Raw genomic sequence first — 25,417 nt, forward strand, 5'->3', positions numbered from 1 at the left:
TCAGTTTCTAGAGTATGATTTCTAGATTTACCCATTTTTGATTGGGGATTAGTCATTAATAAATTATTAATTAGGTATTAATTTCATAATTAGACCCTCATTGGTGAAAAGCTGCTAAAAAAACCTTTGATTGAAAGTAGCTTATTAATACGTTCTTACCTCTTCAGACCTTCTTTAGCTGATGTGTTCATTGTTCTCTGAGATATTTTAGGACTGACGGGGAGAGCAGCCAGGATTTCTCCTGCTCATATTTTTACATTCCATAACTTTCTCAGCTCATTCAGCAAAATCCAGCTGGAAAACAAACTGCATATTTACCAAAACCTGATCTGTAAAAGCAGGGAAAAGAAACAAAGGATTTTAGTCATCTCAGAGGTCTGATGCAGAAAATACACAACAGAAACAAAAACACATGTTACCACTACAGGAGCAGAGCTAGCACAGCGTTAGCATTCCTGCTATGATTCACAGGCTCATGGGAGACAGGCGCGACCATCTGAGCTCAGATGTAACTGGAGGAAAGCTGCAACAGTCCTTGGAAAACACCTGGATGTTTAGATTTGGGAGTTTAAGCCCTTTATCAGCAAGATATCAGATTTACAGGAGGAGTTTGTTACAGTCAATATTTCATGTTTTAATTGTATCACGCCACATCCAAAAATATAGATATCCTGTAAAGAATGCTGAGTGGATTAGCATGCTGATAAGGTTTCTGCTCAAGTTTAGCAAAGCTATGACAAACGTTCCTTCCCCCACAGTAGGATGGTAACGGCTGACACCGCTCAGGGTGTAAAACGTTGTCTTCCAGCCCTGAGATTTCCCAGTCGAGGGCTCATCAGAGGTGGCATTAGTTGATTCTGGTAGCGTTAAATTGTAAATATATTACACACAAATACACTGAAGCTCAAACTCAACGATGACCGACAGATGTTGAAATTCTAATGAAAGAAACTAACATTGTGATGAAATTTGTGAATAATGTGGTTGTTTTCCAGATTTATCATCTGTTTTTGTAAAAATGTGAGTTGTTTCTGTCTCTCACCTGTTCTGTACATATTTAATAGTTTCTGAATTTCAGCTGTGTTGACAGGTTTGAACTGCCACAACGTTCAAAGTGCTTTTTCCTACAGAGATCATCTCAGATTATGATTTCAGATTATGGTTGAAGATTGACCCACAACCCCCGAGTTGCCCCCACCTTCTCCAGGTGGGGAAGCTGTCGAGGTGCTGGAAACCTTTACAAGAGCTTTTATGTGCGCTCGCTCGTTAGCATCCTACTGGTTTAGCAGATTTATTCTCCTTTAAGTGCTGCCAGCTTCACTTTTGGTTTCTGTTAACCGTCACCCACGGGCCTGTCAAGTTTGAGATGGTGCTGATTAAATTTGATCTTGAATCCGATTCGCTCCAACTTTTGCTTTCCCAGGGTTTGAGACAGCTCCTGATTAACATTCTTATCCATGGGTTCTATTAAATATTAACACCTCAAACAGGTGAAGATTCATTAAATTAGAGCTGGAGGATAAAATCTCACCTGCTAATTTCAATGTTGAGGTTTTATAGCTGAACCACAAAATTAAGGATCCAACTGGAGAAACAGAGTTAAAACCAAAGACCTTGAAAGACCAGTCTTTGGAGCAGTGGCGGGTATAGCTACGTATAAACAGCGCCCTCTAGCGTCCGGCCTGCTCCTCTGCAGGCAGCGTGCTCGATTATTCACAGACAGAAAATCAAAGACAGAAATGCAGTTTGAGAGTCTGGAAATGTTTTTAATTCTGCATCGCAAAGCAGATGGCAGAGCACGGCGAGAACACAACCTACACGTGGGATACATCACTTTCCTAGTCCCGTTTCTCGGCGTGATTTACATTTTGAACAGTTAAAGAGAAGCTGCTCCACATTCACCCGCAAACTAAAAAAAAACAACATCAGACTGATCTTCTTGAACCAGAGGAAAGAAAAACGGTTATAGAAAGTCTCTCCAACACGTTGGGACACGGACGACTTCACGACAACGAATGGAGTGTCTGAGCGCCGCCTGACGAGAACAGCATCAAAGCACACATTTGCCTTCAAAGGTGAACCTGGAGACGTGGCCACGATAAATGTTTCACAACATCATAATATAATAACACAGCTGCACTCTGGATACGACTACATCCCCTAAATGTCGTGAAACCAATATATTACATGGATCCATTGGCATAAAATATCTCAGGCCTTTATTTTTGATGTGAGGCTTCTGAAAATTAGGTTCACTTATATGCGATATTTGGTCGGGGCTCCTCGCGCACGTCAAGATGGCGACCAGCAGGTGGCGCTGCTGGGGTGTAGTGGAAGCTCAGGTTGCTTTGATAGCAGCCTTCAGGTGTTCTGCATTGTTATGAAATAGGCCAGTTGCCCCATCAGATCAGGCCAATTGCCCCATCAGATCAGGCCAGTTGCCTCATCACGGTCATTAAACTGGCGTTTGGCACCTTTGGCAGTGATGTCAGATGTCTTTAGACACAGGTGACCAACACCAGCCCATGACCTGGCAGCCAAAATCATCACTGACTGGACTCTCCCTCCAGACTCGGACCTTGACCGGCGGCGCCTTTGGTTCAGGGTTTGACGGGAGGAATGAGACGGTGACACCACGACTGGTCACTATTTCACAATATTTTTCCAAGGCAGCAAATCTTGAGTTTTCATTATCTGAAAAGCACAATCTTTGAAATAAAGGCTTGACATATTTCACACTGTAATGAATCTATAAATACATTTTATGTTCTGATATTGACAAAAAAAAAACCAAAAAAAACAACCAAACTTTTTCATGATATTCTAATTTTCTGAGATGTGCCTGTATACAAAAGCATGAAGGTGTTTTTCTCCTGATCACATGACAAACATGTTAGGCTTCGTGTTCCCAATCAAACAAAAATGCAGCTCGACGACGCATCGGCCTTTTTGTTGGAAATCCGTTTAACACAGGAGGTCCGAGCCACCGTCGGAGATCTACAACTAAGGTGAGATTGCAGTGTCAGACAGCGCGACGCCGAGTTCACATGAAAGAGGAGAAACATCCAGCTGGAACACGAGAAACGGTGCAAACACGTTAGTACGTTAGCTTAGAAACTGTCGTAGTCCTTCTTGTCCTTCTTGCCCTCCCCCTCAAAGCTGTCGTTGCCGTCGCTGTTGTCGCGGCGACGCTTGCGGCTGTTGCGGACATTAAAGCGGGGGTTCATCTGCGGCAGAGGGTCCATGCCCAAAACCTTGTGGATCTGTCGGAAGGCCAGCAGCCTCAGGGCAAACTGGGGGAGCAGAGGCAGTCAGTGGACAGTAGAGGACGCTCCCAGGATCCCACCATCAGTGACCTCAGGGTTCATGGAGAAGGCCTTACCTGGGCACTCGAGGTTATGTCCTCTCGCTGTTGTCCTCCCATCGATGCCAGAGTGTCCACTAGCTTCTTCTCACAGGGGTCAAGCAGTCCCGGACCACCTGGTGGAGACGCAACCTCTCAATTTAATTATGCCTGATCACACAAGAGTCCAGAAATCTGAACCAAAAAGCACATTGTTAACTTTAGCCACCATTGAGTAACCTAAATATGGTGGAATATGTCGCCCCCTACAGGACTGGAGCAGACTACACTGGTGATAAAAGTAAAAATCTAACCAGGAAGTAGAATCCCAGAGGAAATACATTCAAAGACCCGTCTGAGAGCGTCTCCTGGGCTGAGGGGGGCCGACGCGCTGCTGATGGCCTTCTCAACCAGCAGCTCCATCGCCTAAACACACAGGAGCCACAGCTGCTTTAGAACGGTGATTCCAGCAGGACTCACGTCAACGATGAGTGGACGCACAGAGGGCAGGGGGACAGCGAGACACAGAGGGCAGGGGGACAGCGAGACAAAAGAGGGCAGGGGGACAGCGAGACAAAAGAGGGCAGGGGGACAGAGAGACAAAAGAGGGCAGGGGGACAGCGACACACAGAGGGCAGGGGGAGAGAGACACACAAGAGGGCAGGGGGAGAGAGAGACAGAGGGCAGGGGGACAGCGACACACAGAGGGCAGGGGGACAGAGAGAGACAGAGGGAGCGACAAAGACCGAGCGGGACTGTTGTTCTTCAGGTTTTCAGTTCTCTGAGTGCCGGGCGAGTGTGTGACGTTCAGAGAAGAGTTTAGAGGCGGTGACCCAGTCAGACAACACAGACTCACCCATCCCGGGAAGGGCGACCACGTGGGGACGCGCTGGCAGAGGTCTCTCAGGATCCGGATGATGATCACACACGCCTGCAGCCCGTTGGCTCTAGCCTTTTGATTCAGTAAAGTTAGTTTCACGCCACAGAGAGACGAGCAGACACGTGATCAGCTGCGTCAGAGGTCCAAACGCTACTGTGATAGTGGAAGCTCGAGTTTGGTCTGAAAACTCTGCAGACAGCTGCCATTCCCAGTAGGCTCGTGCCTCACAGTTAGTAAAACGGGAGTTCAAAGTTTGCAAGATGCACAAGGAAGCAGAAGCTTTCTTGCCATCTTCTAAACCCTGACCCCGGGTTGGTCCAGGTATCTCACAGACGGGTACTTAAAGTACACCTGAGAGGAGAGCATAGGGACTGAAAGAGCCAAGGAAGTCTGCTTCATTCTGCTGCACTTCTGCTCAGGAAGCAGAACCACAGGAGAACCGCAGATATTCCCGTTTCTCTCAATCCCCATTCTACAGAATATATAGAGTAAACAATACAAACATTAAACATGAAAGCACTTCTGATGACAAACTTTGTGCAAGTTACTGTGCAGCCTTATGGAATCACATGGAGCCAGAATGCAAAACTTGGGAGAATTGTTGGGAATACAAGGATGCCGATTTTTCTTGGAATTTCTTTAAGATATTCATCAAAACAATCTGATTATTTCGGTGGCATCCTTGAATATTATCTTAACTTCAATAGTGGTTTCCTCATTAAACAATAAAACAAATAAAGGAACAGATAAATAATGCATCTCATAAGGCTACAAGAAGAAAGTAAAATGATGTTCCGAACCTGGAACCACTTAGCGTGGCGCAGAGCAGCCAGAGCGTCAAGGCATTTTTGCCTGTCCAAGACGTCCGCTGGGTCTTTCACCATACCCGAAGTTACATCTAAAAATGGATTTGAAGGGTCAAAATGGTGATGAGGAACGGGTGTTTGACCAGGTTAGCGAGGCTGGCAGAGAACAAACACATTGCCACACATACCAGGGTTCTTAGTCTCCGTGACAACCTACAGCTGATGGCTTTAATCTACATGTCCTGAATACGTCACTGAGAAAACACAAACCCAACACACCCAACATCTGTGGTGGTTATTTATCCACATTGGCGCATTAAAAGGGCCATATTGTGTGCAGTTTTATTTTTTTTATTATTTTTTTTTAGAGTGGCGTTGGGGTTTGACGTCCTCTGCTAAAACCTGGACGGAGTCTGAGGTGGAACAAACTGGACCAGAGTCCTGCTGCAGTGGACAGAAGTGCGTTTGTGTGTTCTGTTCGAAGCTCACGTGCACAATATGGCCACTTTAATGGAAATGACCCAATTGTGTTTGATGAGCAACAGTCTGGCTAAATCACAAATGTGCTGAGGTTGATTTATAAAGGCAGCTGTCACCAACCATTAGCTTGGAAAGAATTTGGAGCGCCTGCAGGATTTCTCATGGCTCGTGCAGAGACAACAGGAGAGCGGTGGCCTGATAAAAACGTGGCATGTCGACAGTAGGTGTGGCAAAGTTTTTGGGATGTGAGAAAACCTTGGTCAAAAATCCTTCCGAAGCCGTTGGGCCCTACAGATCCCTCTGATCGGAGACGGTACAGATCTCTGTGCTTTGGTTTCAGAGAACTCTTTAAACTGGACTTCTGTACGTTTTACAGTAAAGAGGACGTAATGGGTGCCGAAGAGAAAATAAATGGAAACTACCAGCAAACAAAAGGAGTTAGGATTTCACTGCATGCACGCCTACATCAGTAGGCTGGAATCAGACCTAACAAAGGCTGTACTCAGGTCCAGTCAGATCAAATCAGCCTTCTCACCCCATCATTAACAATACTCCCCTAAGAATTATGGAAAAATAAACAATGATTCATTCAGAACTTCAAATCCGAGTCTACCAGTGATGCAAATCTCCTGTTCCCAATTTGGTCTGTGTGGAAACACCAACTCAGGGGAGCACTTCAGAACAGGGGACCTCAGCAAAGTCAAGTGTTTGCCGTTACACAAAAGGAGGATTTGTTTCCTGTGGGAAAAGTAACAACTATTGCCCCAATTTTCCATTTGAGAAAATGCACAATTCTTTCCAAATCAAACATGAGGGACGGAAATACTTTCTGTCGTCTATCCATCCGTCTGCTGCAGGACGGAATCGTCTCCTCATTTCTGAGAATTTGATGTCAAAGCTGGTGCGAATGCACGGCTCCCACTGAATAAGCAGCTAAAAATGAGTAATAGAAAAGAATCCCCTGAAACACAGGAAACAAAATAGAATCTCACCTGGGAATAACTAGACTTAACACAATGCAAACACTGATCATGCTTTGTTTCAAGTATAAAGATCATCTGAGAGGGAGGAGTTACAGAGCAGAAGACCACAGAGCAACACTGCTGCCACTTGCCTCAGCTTTTTAGGCTAGAATCGACATTAAAACCCACTGCAGAGCATCTTTTCTGTTGGACAATCTGTTCCAAAGACAGGGAAATTAAAACGGCCTGAACGCTATCAGGATGGCAACAGTGGAAGTGCCAGCAGGACATTGCTCTTCAGGGTTCCAACCAACATAGTGAAACTGGTTTCATAGAGAAAGAGAGCAGGAAAAGACAAGAAAAGAAGAGTGCAATAAGCTGTGATGGGGTTCCCGACCTCCATCCCGACCCGTTTCCTCCCTGATGATGGGCGACGTCAGCGTGATGGTCACTTGCATCTTTGGCTCGGTGCAGGAATTCAGAATGATGGCCGCTTCCTGATCAGATCCCTTCACCTCGTACTTTTCTGGTGTTACAATCTGGAAGGTTAAATGCATCAACGTCAGTCACATTTGTGTAGATCTTTGTCGTCTATAAAACCCAACACTCCCCTACACCGTTGGGGCCGATCTATTAAATACAGCAAGCATCTATCCAACCGTCCATCAAGGCTAACTGGATAAAAAGTGGTGACGTATGCAAAGGCTGTACTGTTAATTGTTTGGGGAGGTGCTCCACGATGCGGGACAGGAGGTCCTTGGTGGGCTTCTCAGCGCAAAGCAGGACCAGGTTGACATTCTTGTCCCCGCGAAGCAGCAACCCCTTGGCGAGGACTCCGACCCTCATCACTCCCTTCAGGAGTCTGTAACATTTAAAATTAAAAAATGCCTTGAAAGAACAGAATGTAAAGATTAGTTTCATTGGCGTTACAGGGAAACAGCACCTGTCTTTAGGAGGATCTTCTGCCTCCTCTTCGTTGGGCTTGTCCTGGTCTGAAATGATGTCAGAGACCAGTTTGAGGGCCCGTTCTGTGATGGACACGATCTTCTGGATGGACTGGAGCTCGTCTTCAGACGGATAGATGGCGGCGTGTTTGGTCATGACGTAACGATCGTCTGAAGAATCGGGCCGGCGTGGGGGCTGAAGGGGACAGAAGCGGGTGGATATTTCAAGGCCTGCTGGGTGACAACCTGATGATTCTGCCACTGGTGGGTGAAGTTAAACACATCTGTATCCAGGATGTGGTGTCTGGAAACGTGAATTCATACCATGGGGCCCTGTGGCTGGAGGCCTGGCATCCCGGGCCGCACTCCGAGGAGACCCGGAGGCCCCTGTGGATACCCCCCATCTGGTAAACGCCGGCGATCATCCCAGTGGTGCTGCTCTTCTTCAACTCGCCTCCAGTACATGTCCTCTTCATAACGCCTGGAAATGGCGCCAAACCAGGTTAGAAAAAACATTTTCATTTTGGCTGGAATTTGGAGCCAGTCATGATCACACCTCATCTCCATTCTCCACCGCTCCTCCTCCTCCCTCCTCCTCCAGTATTCTTCCTTCTGCATCTGTTTCCTCATCTTTTCTTCCTGAATCTTCCTGGCTCGGATGCTTGGCTTCACCTCCACCTGCAGATCTGGATTCACCTTTTTCTGCAACACACCGATTATTAAACATGGTGTTAAGGTGCAACTATGGTCTCCTTGGGACCGGTTCTTTAAAATTGCGCTGCCACTTCCAGAACTGACGTCCGTATCTACAGACCTTGTACTGCAGGCGGTGTCGCCGACCTTTCAGGTGCATCTCTTTTGCGTTTGGGTCATTGAAACTACACTCGCACAATTTGCAGTGGAAACGAATGACCTTTCCTTCATCATTCCGGACCTAGAAGAGGCGCGTTTACATTAACTCAACATTCCAACCCATTTCTATGATTTATTTGTTGAACTTACCTCCTCAACATAGTCGTGGCCGACAGGCTGGACGTCGCTCTGCAGCGCTGCCAGAGCCGAGCAGGTCAGAGGGTCCGACAAGTCACCTTTGGAGTCCTGAAGACCCGACAGAGGCGTAGAAGCTTTAGAAGAATCCATTTTGACCTCAGTTCTGGTGTCATCCATCTTCACTGTGGTCTGGAGTTTATTCCCACCTGCAGTCAACAGATAAATCGTTTTAATCCAATTTTAGACCCTCCCCCTCCACCACTCTCCAATGCCGCCAACTCACCGACAAAGTTAATCTTGGGGGCGCCGACTTTCTTCCCAACAGAAGCATTGTTGACGGCAGAGGGGTTACTGGTTAAGGGGTTCTTGAGTCCTCCCACAGCACTGCTGACAATGTTGACAGGTTTGAGGTAGGGGGGGCCGGAGCTGCTGGTTGTGGATGAGGTGGAGGCTGAGCACAAGGAGCTGCTGGTGCTGCTCAGGGTTGCTGTGGCGGCCTTGCTGGTAGAAGTCGTGCTCGAGGATGAGGTCTGGGCCACCATGCTGGGCTCAGTGGAGGGGATGGGCTTTCCCAGTTTAGTATGGAGTTTCACAACCTGGAGGGAATATCAGAATGTTAAAATATTAACACAATTAATAGAAACACATTAGTCATATTAAGCCAGTTATAAACCAAGAATTATTTAAATCCATCTCGCATGTTAAAATATGAAATATCACCTTTTGGTGTTTTGCTCCCCGGATGTGGGCAGCATAAGCATCGGCACCGGTGCAGGAAACGTCGCACAGCTCACAGCGAAGCTGATTCTGAGCGTTACGAGCCAGAACTCCTCCGCTGCTCCCGCTGCTGCTGCTGCTCTGGGAAACCTTCAGTGCCGCCTCCTTCTTCTTGTGCTTCTGGCCTTCTAGATGCTCTTTGTAAGTCTAAAATAGAAATTAATGACTTGAGAACTGTATGGCCACTGTAAGCCAAACTGCTCTGCAGATGTGTAATTGCACACACAGAACCTAGAAAATAAAATCCTAATATTAAATTTACAGCTTGGCTTTAGTCGTCATGCTGCTTTTCCTTCTAGCTTTGTTATTTGGGACTCATCAATTGTGACTGATGCATCCATGCCTAACTCAGCACATCTGATAAGATGATGGGATGAAATGGACCCACCTGTGGGCCAGCACAGCTGATCTTGCAGACATCACAGTAATGGATCTGAGGGGGTTTGGGAGGCTGCTTAGGGCGAAGCGTTTTGTTCTGAAAGGGGGCTTTCTTGGTGAAAGTGTTTCCTGTCCAGGCTGCAGATGCTGCAACAGCTGCCACAGCCTGTTTCTGCTGCTGCTGCTGCTGCTGTTGATAGTAGCTGGAGGCAGCCGAGTAAACTGCTGCTTCATAGCCTGAATAAGATGTTCCTGGAAAACATGTGAAAAGTGGACGAACAGATGGAAAAATCAAATACAAAAATAAAAGAAAGTGAAGTGATGAAGGACAGGTAAAATAATTAACCAGGTGGTGTTAAAAGCTCACCAGAATAGGTGACAGCATTTGTGCTGTAAGTGGGACTTTGGGAATAAGTGGGGACCACAGATGCAGCAGCTGCCACAGGCTGGACTGTGGACGTCACTGGGTAGATGGAGAAAGTCGACGAAGCTGGACTGGGAGCGGCCGGCTTAATCACGGTCACCTGACGAGTCTGCTGTGTCTGCGTGTAGGACGTCACCCCCTGGCTGTATGCTGGTTTAGGGGCTAGAAAACCAAAAACAGGCCTTAAAATTGTGTTTTGGGCACACATGATGCCACCCTTAAAGACATTATAAACATAATGCTGCAAACTAATTGAAAAGAGAAAAAGGCTTCTGGAGGTGTATTTAGGCCACATGGGGCAGTGAGAACCCCTAGGCTGGTTATTGTCAAGCACACAACCAGAGGGAACAGTGAGTATTCACCCATACCTGACTGGTAGTAGGAATCGGCCACACTGGGTTGGGGCTGGGCAGCAGCCACAGCAGCTGTAGCTGTGGGCTGCTGGTAGTACTGCTTACTGTCGTATCCTACAGCTGAAGCTGTGGACCGGACGTAGGAGTACGAATCCTGGATAAACACGAGATAATGACACCTCACATGAATTTGAAATGCAGTGGGCATTACTCAGACGCAGCATATACCGTTTCATTCTTTAACTTTGTATTACTATATACCGTAATTTCCGGACTACAGAGCGCACCTGATTATAAGCCGCATCATAATTTTAGAAAGAAAATCAATTTTGTACTTATACAAGCCGCAGGTATCCCACGTAGTAATATGAAAAATTTGATCGAAAACATTCATTACAGGTATGTTTTTATTAACGTAAGAGACGAAGGAACCGTACGCCAAGATTACGCGCGGCAGCTCAATTTCCTTCTTCAACCGCCAGAGTGATCGCTTTTAACTTAAAAGTCGCATCATATGCTTTTCTTCTAGTATTTTCCAGGTTGATGAGGGTTAGTAAAAATGACTGATTCACAATAGTTGTGATAGTGTGCCACGAAAAAAAACATAAATAAGCCGCACCGTAGAATAAGACGCAGTGTTTAAAGTGTAGGAAAAAAGCCCTTTAGAGTTCTTAATTACCCATTCTATGAGAATGAAAAGTTACACTTTTCTCTTATAAAAGCAGTTTACTTGAAAAACCTCTGCAACTGAACATCAGTTGTGGTACCTGGTAGTTCTGGGAGGTGACAGGCGGTGGTGGCGGGGCAACCTCAGGTTGTCGCTGCGGATAACCATAATCTGTAGTGGCGTGAGCTGGCTGGTACCCCCCATAAGCTGCAGCAGTAGCGGCTGCTGCCACGGCAACGGGTGCAGGCCTCGCTACGGCAACAGTGGCAGCAGTGGGCGCATAGGCTGCTGCCACAGTGTGTGCTGCCACTGGTGCCTGGTGTACGGTGTAACTGGCCACTGTGGTTGGATGCGTGTAGGCCACCCCGGCAGCTGGCTGATGACTGACAACAGATCAGAAAATTACATCATCAGCAGATGAACAACAGTCAACAGACAATAGTCAGTAGTCAGCCAGTGTTTGCACGCCAGAGGTAAACAGGCGCAGCCCTATTATTACTTAGGCAATATTTGTTCAATTTCGCTGCTTAGGATGGCAACATCTGGACGGGACAGTGTTCACTATTGCTCAAACCCATACATAATTAATCACGGTGCTGCAAAAGCTACATGCACTTTGCAGTGGTCAGCCCTTTACATTTACAGAATATGTGAGCCATTTTAAAAGCGGTGCTCCATCTTATGCAGCCAACACATGTCTAACGTTGTGTCTGTACTGCAATGCCAGTAAACCTGTGCAGGTGCAGCCTTGGTAATAAAACACTTTGGATGCCCTTTATATTATCAGTTAAAAGACTGCTCGCTGATGGATAGAGGGCCTCGATCGTGCTGCGGATTAGTGACGTGAGAGGGGAACTGCAACAAAATACATCGGCGGCTGATTAAACGCACATAATCCAGCCTCATATTGCGAAAATGTGCACCAGCAGTCTCGCCTGGTGCCCTTAAACGGATTTCTTTGATCACCAAGACTGGATTTCTGACATCGGTGAAACCCAACAGCATTTTCTGTCGCAGAGTATTTACAGTGTGAACTGCGGCAGCGGAGGGATACGCGCCCCCTCCCCCAGTTTACACAATAGCAACACTTGGAACCGAACAGATTGTACGATCGACAAAGCACGGATCGTACTAAACCCTGAGCTCAGAACACACTACAACACCCTGGGTCTGAGAGTTTAGCGACCTTTGCAGTCTTACCTGTACTGGGCGGCAGCGCCGTGTGTAAATCCAAAATAATTGCCGGTAGCCATTTTGGCATCTTCACCTAGCCGGCTGGGCACTGCGGAGGACAGACATACAGGATGATGCTAAGCTAACAGTTAGCAGAAAGCTGAGATCAGCGATCCAAAGACAGGACACTAAGGCTACCGTCTTATCAGTGCCTACTCGATCAATACATAGACAGCGATCGCACAGAATCCAGATTGGTCTATAACCTTTGGCAATCCTTACCGTAGGTGAAGGAAACCACTGGACATATAGGAATCATTGGTTTAGTGTGTTCTTCTAATGCCCGTGCACGAAACCAGCCTCTTTATATGACGTGTCGCACCCGGAAATGCCATATTTAGCGCATGCGCAGATCAAGGGGCATCGGAAGGCCCCATTCAGTTTATTCAATTAATTAAAACTTTAAAAACCAACTTTTATGCAAGTCGAAAATAATGATCAAAAATTGATTTGTGGATAGACTAAACAGACTAGAGAACCATTACCCTGACTGAGGATAGAAGACGACGGATGGAGTAAAAATTGCTTCATATTAAATAAGCATTTAATTCTCCGATACAGCAGATGGCGCTGCCTGATGGTCCCGTCCGCCGTCGAGTACCTCTGCTGTTATAGAACTGTTCATGAACCAGCGCATGGACCAGTACCGAGCACGAACTAGATCGTAGATTTCAGCAAGTGTAGCCGGCACCGTCCTCTCCTCCACCATGAGCAGCTTGCGGACCTTTGTGTCTGCTCTCGGCCTGGTTGGTTTCGGGGGTTTCGGCTATTGGATGTGGTCTCTGATCGTTCCTGGAGAATACAGGCGGAAAGAGCTTCTCAAGGTGAATGTAATAATTTAAACGGCACTTTTTCTGCAGGTTTGTCCACTTAGTATGTCTGAAATATAAGGTTATTGCTGATTTCAGTATTTCATCTAGGCAGAAAGATGTTTTTCTGTGGAGAGAAGTGATCCTGCTGTGGTGCTTGTGTCACTGGCAAAATATGAGTTCTTCCTCATACAAAACGTTTCATGGCCACTTAAAAGTTAAAAAGTGCCATATTAATAAAGGATGAATTAGTGCTGATTGATAAAATAGTGAGAAGACCGCCATAGCGGGGGGAGGGGAAGACGAATAAGAAAAAACAGGTGTATTCTGAGGACAAAAAGACCTTTCTACATAAATTATATTTCAATAACAGACACACCTGCCATTACTATTGTAAAAATGATCAAAGTCTAATAAGGATTACTTGTAATCTTGTTGCCAAACAGAACCTGCCGGAATCGTGCCCGTCGACCATGGAAGAGAGGAGAAAGCAGAATGCTCTGGTGATGCAGGTGCTCAAGGATGCAGCTGAAACCAACGAGAACCTTTCCCGAGGCTCCTGGCCAACACGGAAGTAATATTAATTATGTTTTGTTTTTGTTTCCTGAAAAAGAAGGTTTGGTGCTGCTGATATGCTGGACCATAACAGGCACTTTTGTCTGATGTATCAGTGATGTCTCTGTTGTATGAGATAATGTATCAGTGACTGCTTGACATTGTTCATGAAATCATTTGAGTTTGTTCATCATTGTACGAGTCATGAATAAAGTCTGATCTCAGCTCAGGGAAGCGAGATAAACTGAAGTATATTCATTTTTTATTTGTCAATACCAAACGTTTTGAACTCTGTCAAGAGAAATTTGAAAGGTTTGTGGTGTCATGGAATTTTGAACCATCTGTGATGATGCCAAAGGGTCTGCAATCATGTCTGTCCTGCTATAACCAGTCAGGTGAAGTGGAGACATATGAAATCTCTTAAATATCTGTAAAACTTCAATGACTGCTGAAATCATAAGATTTCATTTTTTACAAGACAAGAAAAAAGAAAAACTAGACTTTATTTAAAGATTTGTGTAACAGATCACAACAGGACACAATAATCGGACAGACAATAATAGACTAAGAAAAAGAGGTAAGACAGGAAAAATTGGGGGGATCTAAGTTTGGGGATAAATTTAGTAGATTTTAAAAAAAATAAAATCAGCTTGACTCATACAAATCACCCACATCAACATTTATGTAAATTCTAGTAATTTTTCAGCAGGTTTGTCTGAAAGTAACTGGAAGCACTGAGATAAACTGGACACCCGTTTTAACTGTTGTCTTAACTGTGGGAAAAACTATCATTAGAATGATTTATTTCATACACAATCACATGAAAATATATTTAAAAACAACTATTTGTCATAATCAGTTTCAAAGATGAGCCTTTTATTAGCATTATACTATCCTCCATCCCTGCTGAAGGTGGAGCTGAAACCTGTTGAGTGGACTGGGAGGGTCGTTTGATTGGTCCCAGACAGGCACTTCAAACAGGACATCCAACATCCTTTAACATCATTTCTGTCTCATATTTGTCTCTGACATGAAGCTAAACCACCTTCTTTAATTCAAAAGTGATGTTAGAGAAGAAACACCAACACCTGCTGCTGAGCAGCTCATAAACAGACACTGGATGGGTTGTTAGCCCAATATTAAATTACTCCTTGTGCGTGACATGACAGTTTTGGTTAAAACAAAACAAAAGAAACCCTCATGAGGTCATCTGTTGTCACAAAAGAACTGAACTATTTCAACTCAGTTCAGTGTCCGTTTGAGCCATGCTAACTATCGGCATCTGCTACATAATAAGGACAAAAAAAGAGTTTATGTCCTCTTTTCTAGATCTGTGAAAGGAGGAAAACAGCACTCTTGTAATGAACAAAAAAAAATCATTTACAAAAGCCAGAAATAATCTGAACTGATGAAGGTCAGTGCAGTTTCAATTAGTGTGGCAGGGAGAAAATCTTAAAAAGTCCACAGGTCAAATATCCAGAAGCTCTGACAATGTAAAAAAAACAACAGTGATTTTAAACTCAGCATTCCGGTTGAACCGAGTCGAAATCGTGTTTTCTTCCACTCAATTCAGACCAGCTGGAAAGCTGCAGACTAGCGGCCCCCAGTGGCAGCGAAACGTAAGTGCATATAAAATGCCGGAAGTCAAACATGTAACATTCAAACAGCATCTGTGGTAGATTCCGACGTGTTTTCCAGTTAAATTAGCAGTGCTCTGCTTCATGATGTCAACATCTAAAGAAAAAAATAATCACAGCTTTTCTCTGATCTCTGCTATTTTTGTTTTCTGGGCTCTGAGGTTCTTTGTTTGTTGTCAGGTTATTTGGATTGAATGTGTGGTTGCAGATACAGTAGCCAGTGCATCCAAGACTGGAAAAACCCTCCAATCAATTTCTGATCAATAAAAGCGCTTGCGTCTGTTCTGCTTCCAGCGTCCGTAAACCACCACTCCAATTACCGCCAGCATGCCCAGACCCAGGATGGAGACGAGAAGGGTGAAGAAGAACTGGACCCCGCTCATGCCTTCATCCTGGACCTCCACTGCAGCACGAAGAACATTTACTTAACTATATTTCCTCACTACAAAGAGCCTTCTAATCAATAATGACATCAGCTTTGTCAGAGAGATAACTTGATATTGGGTGATTTTTACCTTGAAACAGGTTGATGTTGTCAACTCTGGGGATGGTAACCTCCTCCTCCTCCTCCTCAGCACTCCTTTGTACTGTCAGCTGGTACAACTTCAAGGAAATGATGTCGTGGTTATCTAAAACAGCGTGGAAGTCAGTTGGGATGATGTGAAGGCTTCTGTCTGAACCTGCAGATGTTGGAAACTGACAAAGGTTATACCGTGTCATACCTGAAAGATCACCGGTGGCAGACGAGGCACCGAGAAAGTATCCTGTAGGTAAATGCAGTCCTGAGATGTCAGCACATTCTTTCCATTCCTGCGTCCCATCCACATTCACCATCAGCTGGGTAGCAGCACAAGAGATAGAAAAGAAAATTATTATATTTTCTAGGGAGGTGTATTGGAAAGATGAGTAACTGTAAACCAGGCGTGGAGAAATTCTTCTTAACATGTAGATACTTAAATAAAGGCATGCCTTGAGTCTGTTTCTGGAGTATCTGATGAGGAGAAAGGTGTCGTAGATTGAGTTGCGCACCAGAGCCGTGCACCCCCCGAGCTCAGTGGCCCTTCCATCACGGTCGTGGTCGTAGGTCAATGTCCCGTTTCCCAGCATCACAGAGATATACGGGTAAGACCTCTGCAAGGAAAACTGGCGTGTTAAACACCACATTGACACGCTGCACTCCGCTGCAGAAACCAAGCACGTGACACCATGATGGTGAACTGATGGAGGCGATGAATGAACACTCTCACACACTGATTCTGCCTGAGGGCCAGGTTGTGTCCTCTGATATTCCAGAAGTCTAATGGAAGAGATGTATCATACCCTGTCTAAAAACCGAGAATGAACCACGTGCAGGAGAATAACTCTAGGCCTTCTCTTAAATATGTGTCAGAAGTGCTCGATAAGGCAGAGTCACTTACATCGTGGAGTCTGTCAGCATTAGGGTAAGTGTCTATAAAAACTCCAAGTCCAGTAAACTGGTTCATGTTTCCGAACACAGGACCTGCAGAGAAAGTGAGAGGTGAAAAACAGTGCCGTGTGGAGATTTATAATGCTGGCACTACGGATCACGAGCTATTATTCCATAGCAGAGTGGATATTATAAACACCAATGAGTTTTAAAACAGTTTCTTTAATGATTCTTCTACCCACCATTCTGCATGCGATCTCTAGTTAACCATATAGCCATCCCGTCCCCGTTAAAATTCTTCTTTCCAACTCCGTGAATTTTAAAGTGGACCTTTAGCTCCCAATCGCGTAAGAACAAAGGCTGCAAAGCAACGAAGATGATGACAAGTAAGTTATTTGTTGTTTCTTGTTACATCTTAAATTTTGGTCAGAATTATATACTCTAGTACCAGTGGACCTACAATTCGACTCCACACTGCTCCTTGTCTGCTCTGCAGGTCAGGGGTCAGCCTCACATAGTCGGGTGTAACCATCGCCGTGCCCATCAGATCCCACTGAGAAGAGCTGGAGAATCCCAAACCTGCAAAACAGCATCGCGAGAGCTTACAGATTAAACTTTAGAGTTTCTAAACAGGAGCTATGCAATTGTAGTTTATTTAGATTTAGATTAGAACCTCTTAAAGTTTTAACCTTTCTATGCGCGTGTCTCCAAAAAGATCATAGTTTGACTGTGCTCATACTTGGAAGCACTTTGAAGTTTTCATGAGATATTTATTCATTTGACCCATTGTGTTACTACAGTTACAATTAACTGCAGCACAAAAAGAAAAAACCTTTTAGGTTGCATTGCACGGTATGTTATTATTTCATGTTTCATAAGGAACATTAAAACTTAATTGATGCACCCTAATCTGAGGCAGCAGCATCTTTTAATTTAAAGAGTGAAACTGAATTGCACATTGTGAGTAAGTTTTGTGTGGAACCATTAGTTGGCAGCGAGTCAAACCAACATTTGCTTAAATGACTTGGAGGGTACAGAGTTCCTCTTAGTTAATTATTACACCCAGCAAATCCAATTTTAGAAGAAACATTTTGATGAACATTTTGCTGGATGGCATGGGTGTTTCTGTGATTTATTCCGGTCATGATTAACTCAGTTGTCGGTGGCAGCATTAGTTAACAGGTCCTAGCAGGGGAAGAGCAGCCGTACAGCCGCTGACAGCTGAACTCACCCCGGTACGGCTTCGCCAAAGAGAACTCCTTCTTTTGAAATTCCTCCATCATAAAGTCCGCCTCGTCCGCCGCCACCGAGCGGCTCATTAACACGCACAAGACGGAAAACACGCATATTAATTCACGGCTGATTTCAAAACCTAACATCGGGGGAAAAAAGTAGAAACTTCTCAATCGATTCCGATTAGTGTGATTAGTTACAGCGTCGGCCATTTTTACACTGCCGATGGTCACGTGGGTTCAAACTTCCGGGAAATTGATTTCAGATTAAAACACCCGGAAGTAAAATAAAGCATTAATCCAAATGTATCAAATGAAAGTTGGAATTTTAAAAAGTGCCAAATTGTCAACAGCTGTTTGAATACTTGTTTTACAATCATAAATGATTGCATATAATCTTAGTTCACTAATATGCAAATCATCTGAAATTATTTTAATCCTAACAATGTAGAACCAGATTTATATTCACCGTGCCTTCATATAATAAAAATAATATTACCTTTATTTAGATTTATTTTAAATTTCGATTTTAAAGATCAAAATTCCGACCAAAAGAACAAAAAGTTTTTGTTTTAGAAACTACATAAGCCTGACCAATTGCAATGTAGTCTTGTTCCAAGTTATTAAACGTACTGATTTTCAACATTAATACCCTGTCTGCTGTAATTCTATATTTCCAATATCTGACAATACATCTGAAATGTCTGACCATGGATGTTCCACTGTGAGGCCTTCGATTCCTCCGGGAAATATTGACCCTGGATTGTTTACAGTGGAACAGGTGTGGACAGTTTTAATAAAGACGAACACTGAATCTGACTGTGACCAGCTGACGTTAAAAGATCATTTGTCCTAGTGTCGGATTACACCACAAGTCTGCCACAGTGGGGGGTCACTGTCCCCCACCCTGTCTCAATAATCAGAAGATGGGTTTATGACCTCCACAGACGACACAATGTTGGGTGTGTTGATTCATAAATGGGATATCTATGTGGGCAGGAGGACGGACTAGACGCTGCTGTTTTAGGTTTCAAGGTCCAGCAGGGACCCGCCAGCGTTCTCAGGGTGGATCATTAATATCTTCCTGGGGGACGTACTTAGGAAACACCGCGGGGCCCCTTCATCGTAAACACCTTTATGTTATTACTCTCATTCCCACTCTCTTCTCTTTGTATGTCTCTGAGGACCAATAGCATCAGTATAGTTTCTCCCCGGATCCTGACGCCCTCCTGCCGTCCATCACGCACCAACACTTGGTTCAGTTAATGGAGCCGAGAGTCCCAGCTCACAAGAAACTGTCGTATAGGTATATTCTGAAATTCTGTATTCTAGTACATTTGTCTCCAAATTGTAGTCAGTAAAATGAGAAAGTAGCTTTGTTGAGTGTAAGTAGGTTAAAACATGGAGTCAGTATTTCACAAATATCTGTTTTAATAACCATCGCCATGAGGTTTCAATCCCTTCCTGTGCTCAAACAGGTGATAAATGTGTACCTTCTTATGCCATCTGAATGATGAAATAATGAGACGACGTTAATGCTTCTGCTGGCAGAATGTGTCCATTAATGTAGGAGCACTTATAGGGGACAGTTAGTGAGCACCCGACACCTCAGGACTTAAACATTCACACCGTCCAAATCAATACTGTGGTGAAATACGGAGGCTCGCGAGGTTTATGCCCTCCAGATCTTTGTGCTGACAAAAAGCACAACACATTTTCTTAATTGAGCCGCTCATTTCCACCTTCAGGGTTTGATTTCAGGTTTTGATTTGCAGCAGCATCAGTGTAGAAGCCTGACGTGCACTTAAAGCTGATGTTCTTTATGCTGATTGGATGCAAAGTCGCCCTGGTCTGATGTTAGATGATTGCTTCTGATTCTCATCAGCAGAGAAGCTGTTTTTTTAACAGTTACAGTTCTTTTTAACATCCATCGTCCTGCTCTCAATAAACTAATAGCTCTAATGTGTCAGGATTGATCTCTTCCTCCTCTCCACAGCTCTTCCTCATCTCCTCTCTTTGCTCACCTCATCACACCTCTGATTTATGTCCTTGTTGGAAAAGAAAGAACATTGATTTCTTTTGTTTGCTGTCTGGGCAAAAAACCCTGAATTTTCTAGAGTTTCTAGGACAAAAACTTTTAAATGTTTGTTCAAGTATAAGAGAAAATATCAGTAAACACAATTAATGATCAAACATATCCTGAAAAACTGCAGTATTCTAAAATGACCATCATGTAGACATTCATCAGTGGGTCTCCTGATGTGGAAGAATAAAGTATTACTGCTTGAATTTGAATCCATCTGTTAAAGTATAGCAGTCAGAGGCAGATGTAAAAGAGACTCATCACTCTTCTCCCCAAAATCTGCAAACGATGTACAATACAAACATGTTAATTAAGTAGGCAGGGGATGTTTTTGAGCAGAGTAATTAATATTGTTCTCTGTACAGCCTTTATGATTAAGCTTTTGTTAGTGTCGGCTAAAACCAGCATGTAACACTTTAACATGTTTACAGGCCACACAACAGACAACATGTTTTGCAAACAGCACTTCTTATATATCATGTGAAGACTAAAACAGTAGTAAATCAAGACATTGAAATAAGGTGATATCATTGGATGGCTTCAATTGTGCAGGAGGAAACATCTGCATTGTTTCCGGCTTTTCCAGAGGTGAGCTGGAAATGTGTGGAATGTTCAGCATCACCTTGTGAATCCTCTGCTTCAACAGCCCATGAATGTGTTAGAACAGATCTCCAGTTCTGTTAGAGGCACAATGTGATGAGGTCTTGACTTTCTCATGTTTCATCTCTCCCCATGTGGTGACTCCATGTGTCTCTATGTGTGCATGTGTTTGTGTGTGCACGTCTCTGTTGTCCCCTGCGCTCTGCGGTTGAACTCCACCTGCCTCACCTCTGGTGCTGACACTGTTAACTCTCACTAACCTGCTAATGTTACAGCTCCATTCATCCATTTTGAACTGTCCAAACAGCAGAGGTGCTGCAGAGACGACACTGATTCAGAGCTGGTCCAGCAGCCGCGGAGCAGATCTACAGAGGTCCAGCATGACAAAGCTGCTGTTTTTGAAGATGAAAATCAGCCTGAAAATCAGCATTCTACATGGAAATGATGTCTGATATGAGAGTATACAGTTTTCTGTCTCAGTCATTAGCGAGTCAGATGCTTTTGTGAATAGATGTGAAACAACTTTGTTGACATGTGAAGGTGCAAAAATTCAGAGTCTGTAAGTTCAGAAAATATTTATGTTACTCAGTGTTTCCACACATTTCATCATAAGTGACATCACTAAATTTGATGTTGCTTCATTAGGACATCAGAATTCAGCAGTTGAGGAGGAACATCGTGAAGGTTTCTGTTGACCACAGATGCTGGCAAAGACTTGTCATCTGTTTCCCACTTTTGTTTCTTTAGTTGAATTCCTGAGCTATGATTTTGGTCCCTTCATTGTTTTGAATGCTTTACCAGCTCAGTCAATGTGAAGAAATGTGGTTACGCACATTTGCAGGGGTAAAAGAGCAACAAAGGCCCTTTTCCAAGCCTAAAATCCACTTTGCTTTAGTGTTGGTTTGAGGCTTGCACTCTGTGGTGCTTTTGGTAACTTGTATCTGATAAAATTTCCTCTTTTGTGCCCCCGCTGTGGGTTAAGTGAGCTGAATTATTATGAGAATGGCTTCTAGTGGCTGAAACTAGTTGAAGGGTATCTCCACTGCCTCTCCAGTGGAAAAGGGCAAATCAAATGTCTTTAAGGTTTCATTCTGGTGCTGGAAAATGTCACAAAACAGTTCAAACTCTGTTGTGGGGGCCTCACCAGCACTCTGACGCCCGTGGTTTTGATTGTAAACTGATCTTCTCTTGTGGAGCAGATGGCTGTTCCAGTCAGTGGCCAGTCGGTGTGACTGGGCAGCGACCCAGTGAAGATCTGCAGCTTTATCCTCGGCGACAGGTTTCACACTCAGCTTGTGGGCCAAACCCACAAATAACAGTGGGGCGGCTTTTTCGCTATCGTTCCAGGGACTGTTTCAGGTTTCAGACTGGTTCTTTGAAGCGCGCAGACGAGCACGTAGGGTTTTCCCCAGATAGGGAAGCTTATCAGCAGCTCTGTCGCCACACTTCTGACCTGATGAGGAGGATGTCACTCAGGCAGCCATGTGGGGCCAGTCTGGCTCCTTTTGTGCTGAAACAGAATAGGTTGCTTTTATAACAGGCTGTCTCATAACAGGCAGTAACAAACCCACAGTTTCAGTTTCCTAATTTGCATTTTTTTTTTTATTCAAAAGGGGGTAATATCAGACATTTGTATGTAAATATATTCAATTACCAAATATTTGCAAAAATGATCTTAAATCCTTGCGATTACAGATAGGTATTTTTGGCCTAATGTGAACTATTTCTTCCTCTCTGAAAAGTACCTGAACTCTACTGAATCGTGGACAAACAAGACTAATATTCGTTCTAATTCATTTACCACTAAAATAAAATCTGCTGCAGTCGGTCTGAGTGTGCCTTAAAGGTTTTAAGCTTCCTTGCTGATGAAACTTGAAAAGGTTTTCATGCGTAATTATGAACGCGGCGCTGGTGAAACTCCGCCCACTGTTGGTGTCACACTGAGCCCAAACGGGTCCGGACGCAGTTTGGACTCAGACTGAGAATTCGTTGTGACGGACAGAAACAGAATTTAGGAGCGCTCCTCAGAGCAACGACAGAAGAGAATCAAAGCTAAGATCTTTTCACCTTGCAGCCGCTAAAGCTCAGCCGCAGTCGTGCGTAAAAACTTTTTCTTTTGGATGTCATGCGGGGCTTCACAGGTCCGTTTGTCCCGGGTAGGGTACCGCCGGCGGTGTCTCTTCACGGTGGTCTGTTTGCGGGACCCTCGCTGTTATCAGACGTCACTTTCCCTCGTCACGGTCCAGCAGAGGCCAGTCTGGAGGCGCCCATGACTCGCGCCCCGGAGGCGTCTTTGACCTGGAGAGGACCATCTGAAGCTCTGCACGGAGGAAGAGGAGAGAATGAAGAGCCCAAACTTTGTCTGGAATCCAGAGACCTCTGGATGGAGTTCCATAAACTCGGCACCGAAATGGTCATTACCAAATCCGGAAGGTAAGTAACGCGCAGAGAGAACGATCTTGCAGTACAACCCTTAGTTTTACTTTATGAGCATATAACCTCTTAACACCACCATGTTGCGTGTTGGTCCTTGTATACAAGCAAAAAGGACCAACACGCATGCGACCTTCATGGTTTTAGTTATCTATAACAGCTTCTACATGTAACAATTGTAAATCATTGTAGTTTGTTATAGATGATAAAACAATCAAAGACCACAGTTCCATAAAAAGTAGCCTAAATTTATACTTTTATATGTGTTTCTGTGCACAGGCGGATGTTTCCGCCTCTGAAGGTGAGCTGCAGCGGGATGGACACAGCAGCCAGATACATCCTGCTGATGGACATCGTGACTGTAGACGACTGCAGGTACAAGTTTCAGCGCCACTGGACCGTGGCTGGGAAGGCCGATCCGGAGGCGCCAAAACGGATCTACATCCACCCCGACAGCCCGGCTACGGGGCAGCAGTGGATGTCCAAAGTGGTGACCTTCACCAAGCTGAAGCTGACCAACAACCTATCAGACACGCACGGTTTTGTAAGTGTGAACCCAATACGTGCATCGCAACCTTTTCTGCCCCGCTGGACTCGTTTGTATGTTTGCAGACAATCCTGAACTCGATGCACAAATATCAGCCCAGGTTTCATGTGGTGAAGGCCAACAACCTGCTGAAGCTGCCACTCAGCACCTTCAGGACCTTTATCTTCACTGAGACGGAGTTCATGGCGGTCACAGCCTACCAGAACGACCAGGTGAGACCATTTGAAAGTGGTAGAGCTCTAGTGTCCTGAATTCATATTTGGGTGAAACTGTTAAAATATGAAATTCACCTGAAATAAAAGTCATTTTCTGAAGAGCATCTTGACTTCATACATCTTGAAAATACCTCCCAATTTATGAGAACTCCAGTGAGTTGTTATTGTCACTTCACTTCAGCAGAATATTTGGTTTTGCTCTCAAACGTGTTTGTTCAGATCACACAGCTGAAAATAGACAACAACCCTTTTGCAAAAGGCTTCCGAGACGCCGGAAATGGCCGACGAGAAAAGAGGCAAGTTCATCGTTGTCCAACAGAAAATGTGATATTAAAATCATTAATGTCCACCCTTCGTTTCTAATCATGAGATGATCATCTTCTGCCTGTTTTTTTGTTGAATTACTATAAGTATTTTGGAGGCTGTCATTGGAAGTCTTCCTGTAACTTCCAAAAATTCAAAACTTTAGTCTGCATTTTGAAAATAATGACAGGTTTCCTGAAAAAATTGGGAAGAATTTGTTCATTTTTCCATCAAGGTTTGATTTATTTCCACCTGTTTTCTTTCTGCCTTTACTTCAGGAAACTCTCTCGTTCTTCACATTCCTCTAAAATGATGCGAATCCCAGATTTGGGCTCTGTTAAAGATCACAAGAACTCCAGAACTGCAGGTAAAAACTCCATCTCTTTCATTTTTATTGAATCAAACTTATTGTACATTTTTCTGCTGATTTATTTGAAGCTTCTGATGAAAGTGAGAAAGACGAAGAAAAGATTCCCACAGAAACCAGAACTGAGCCAGTAACAGCAGCATCTAACGATGCCCGTGTCACTGGAGACGTCATCCCCTCCTTACCTGATGGGACAGAGTCTTGCGAAACACACAATCTTCGACATCTGCAACGATCCCCTTACGTGGGCCCTGAATCTGCTCACGTGACCAGCTGGAACGGGGCAGCAGCTCGGCAACTGAGCCCAGCAGGAGGTCCAGAGTTTCCCAGCAGCACACGTCAGCCACTAGTGGTGCAGGTACAGCAGCATACTCTTTAGTTTGAGGGACTAAAGGTGTTGAAGAGCGTGTATATTTATAAAATACTAAAACCTGAACCTCTGGGCTTGTGTCATTATCAGGACCTGGTGGGTCTCTCCCACTTCAGGAGCTTCTTGTTGTATCCGTACTTCTCTGCAGCGTCGCTCCAGTTTCTGGCCCCGTCGCCACAGCCCAGACTGGATCTCAGAGTCTGTCCGAGTCAGAACCTCTGCTTCACGCCACCGTTCCTGCTGTCATCTGCCACTCCTGCAGGTGGTGCTGAATGGACCGAATTACCTTCGCATACCTGAAGCTGAGGCACAAACAGCATAATAAGGCTGAAACTAAATTAATTTGATACCACCTGGTATCTGCACAGCGATCCTTAAGTGTTTTCAAAACAGTGCTCTATGAATAAAGTTTGGAATTGAAATATATGACCTATTCTTCTTTCACACTGTAAAAAATAATAAAAAAGGTCACTAAAAAATCCCCCAAAACCCAAATGATTCTTTAAAATTACACTCATCATTGTACATTTGAGTTAAGAGGAAAAAACAATATATAAAATGATGCTAATAAAAACAATCACACAATAAACTTTTTCATTAATTTTTCATTATTCTTTTCCC

The 25,417-nt window shown here is 44.3% G+C and overlaps 4 protein-coding genes across 6 annotated transcripts; 2 read left to right on the forward strand and 2 right to left on the reverse strand.

The window, feature by feature from the left end:
• Nucleotides 1-1,744: 1,744 nt before the first annotated feature.
• zfr (zinc finger RNA binding protein) lies at nt 1,745-12,588 on the reverse strand. 3 transcript variants are annotated; one of them, XM_003974596.3, is made up of 20 exons: nt 12,460-12,588; nt 12,205-12,286; nt 11,105-11,387; nt 10,353-10,491; nt 9,928-10,146; nt 9,571-9,812; nt 9,126-9,329; nt 8,689-9,001; nt 8,418-8,611; nt 8,230-8,349; nt 7,972-8,117; nt 7,740-7,896; nt 7,415-7,611; nt 7,183-7,333; nt 6,869-7,010; nt 5,024-5,121; nt 4,200-4,295; nt 3,658-3,769; nt 3,383-3,480; nt 1,745-3,293 (listed from the first exon to the last, which is right to left on the reverse strand). In XM_003974596.3, the coding sequence occupies exons 1-20, from the start codon at nt 12,494-12,496 to the stop codon at nt 3,111-3,113; spliced, it is 3,213 nt and encodes a 1,070-aa protein (XP_003974645.2). In that variant the 5' UTR covers nt 12,497-12,588; the 3' UTR covers nt 1,745-3,110. The 3 variants fall into 3 exon arrangements, 2 of the variants coding, with proteins under 2 accessions (XP_003974645.2, XP_011613795.2); XR_003886532.1 differs by lacking the exons at nt 1,745-3,293; nt 3,383-3,480; nt 5,024-5,121 and having other exon boundaries at nt 3,752-3,769; XM_011615493.2 differs by lacking the exons at nt 1,745-3,293; nt 3,383-3,480; nt 3,658-3,769; nt 4,200-4,295; nt 5,024-5,121 and adding an exon at nt 5,387-6,470.
• Nucleotides 12,589-12,812: 224 nt separating this feature from the next.
• On the forward strand, nt 12,813-13,850 carry uqcc3 (ubiquinol-cytochrome c reductase complex assembly factor 3). Its single transcript, XM_003974755.3, has 2 exons — nt 12,813-13,061; nt 13,493-13,850. The coding sequence occupies exons 1-2, from the start codon at nt 12,945-12,947 to the stop codon at nt 13,622-13,624; spliced, it is 249 nt and encodes an 82-aa protein (XP_003974804.2). The 5' UTR covers nt 12,813-12,944; the 3' UTR covers nt 13,625-13,850.
• A 237-nt stretch (nt 13,851-14,087) lies between these two features.
• LOC101078870 (VIP36-like protein) lies at nt 14,088-18,117 on the reverse strand. The gene is made up of 8 exons (XM_003974756.3): nt 17,878-18,117; nt 17,107-17,225; nt 16,889-17,006; nt 16,657-16,739; nt 16,208-16,369; nt 15,961-16,075; nt 15,754-15,867; nt 14,088-15,641 (listed from the first exon to the last, which is right to left on the reverse strand). The coding sequence occupies exons 1-8, from the start codon at nt 18,089-18,091 to the stop codon at nt 15,499-15,501; spliced, it is 1,068 nt and encodes a 355-aa protein (XP_003974805.2). The 5' UTR covers nt 18,092-18,117; the 3' UTR covers nt 14,088-15,498.
• Nucleotides 18,118-22,518: 4,401 nt separating this feature from the next.
• Nucleotides 22,519-25,365, forward strand: LOC101079097 (T-box transcription factor TBX3-like). The gene is made up of 7 exons (XM_011615546.2): nt 22,519-22,994; nt 23,274-23,538; nt 23,607-23,753; nt 23,976-24,052; nt 24,338-24,426; nt 24,498-24,784; nt 24,887-25,365. Exons 1-7 carry the CDS (start codon nt 22,687-22,689, stop codon nt 25,094-25,096), a joined length of 1,383 nt encoding a protein of 460 aa, XP_011613848.2. The 5' UTR covers nt 22,519-22,686; the 3' UTR covers nt 25,097-25,365.
• The last annotated feature ends 52 nt before the right edge of the window (nt 25,366-25,417 follow it).

Source organism: Takifugu rubripes, chromosome 21 (assembly GCF_901000725.2).
Source record: "Takifugu rubripes chromosome 21, fTakRub1.2, whole genome shotgun sequence".
Lineage (NCBI taxonomy): Eukaryota > Metazoa > Chordata > Actinopteri > Tetraodontiformes > Tetraodontidae > Takifugu > Takifugu rubripes.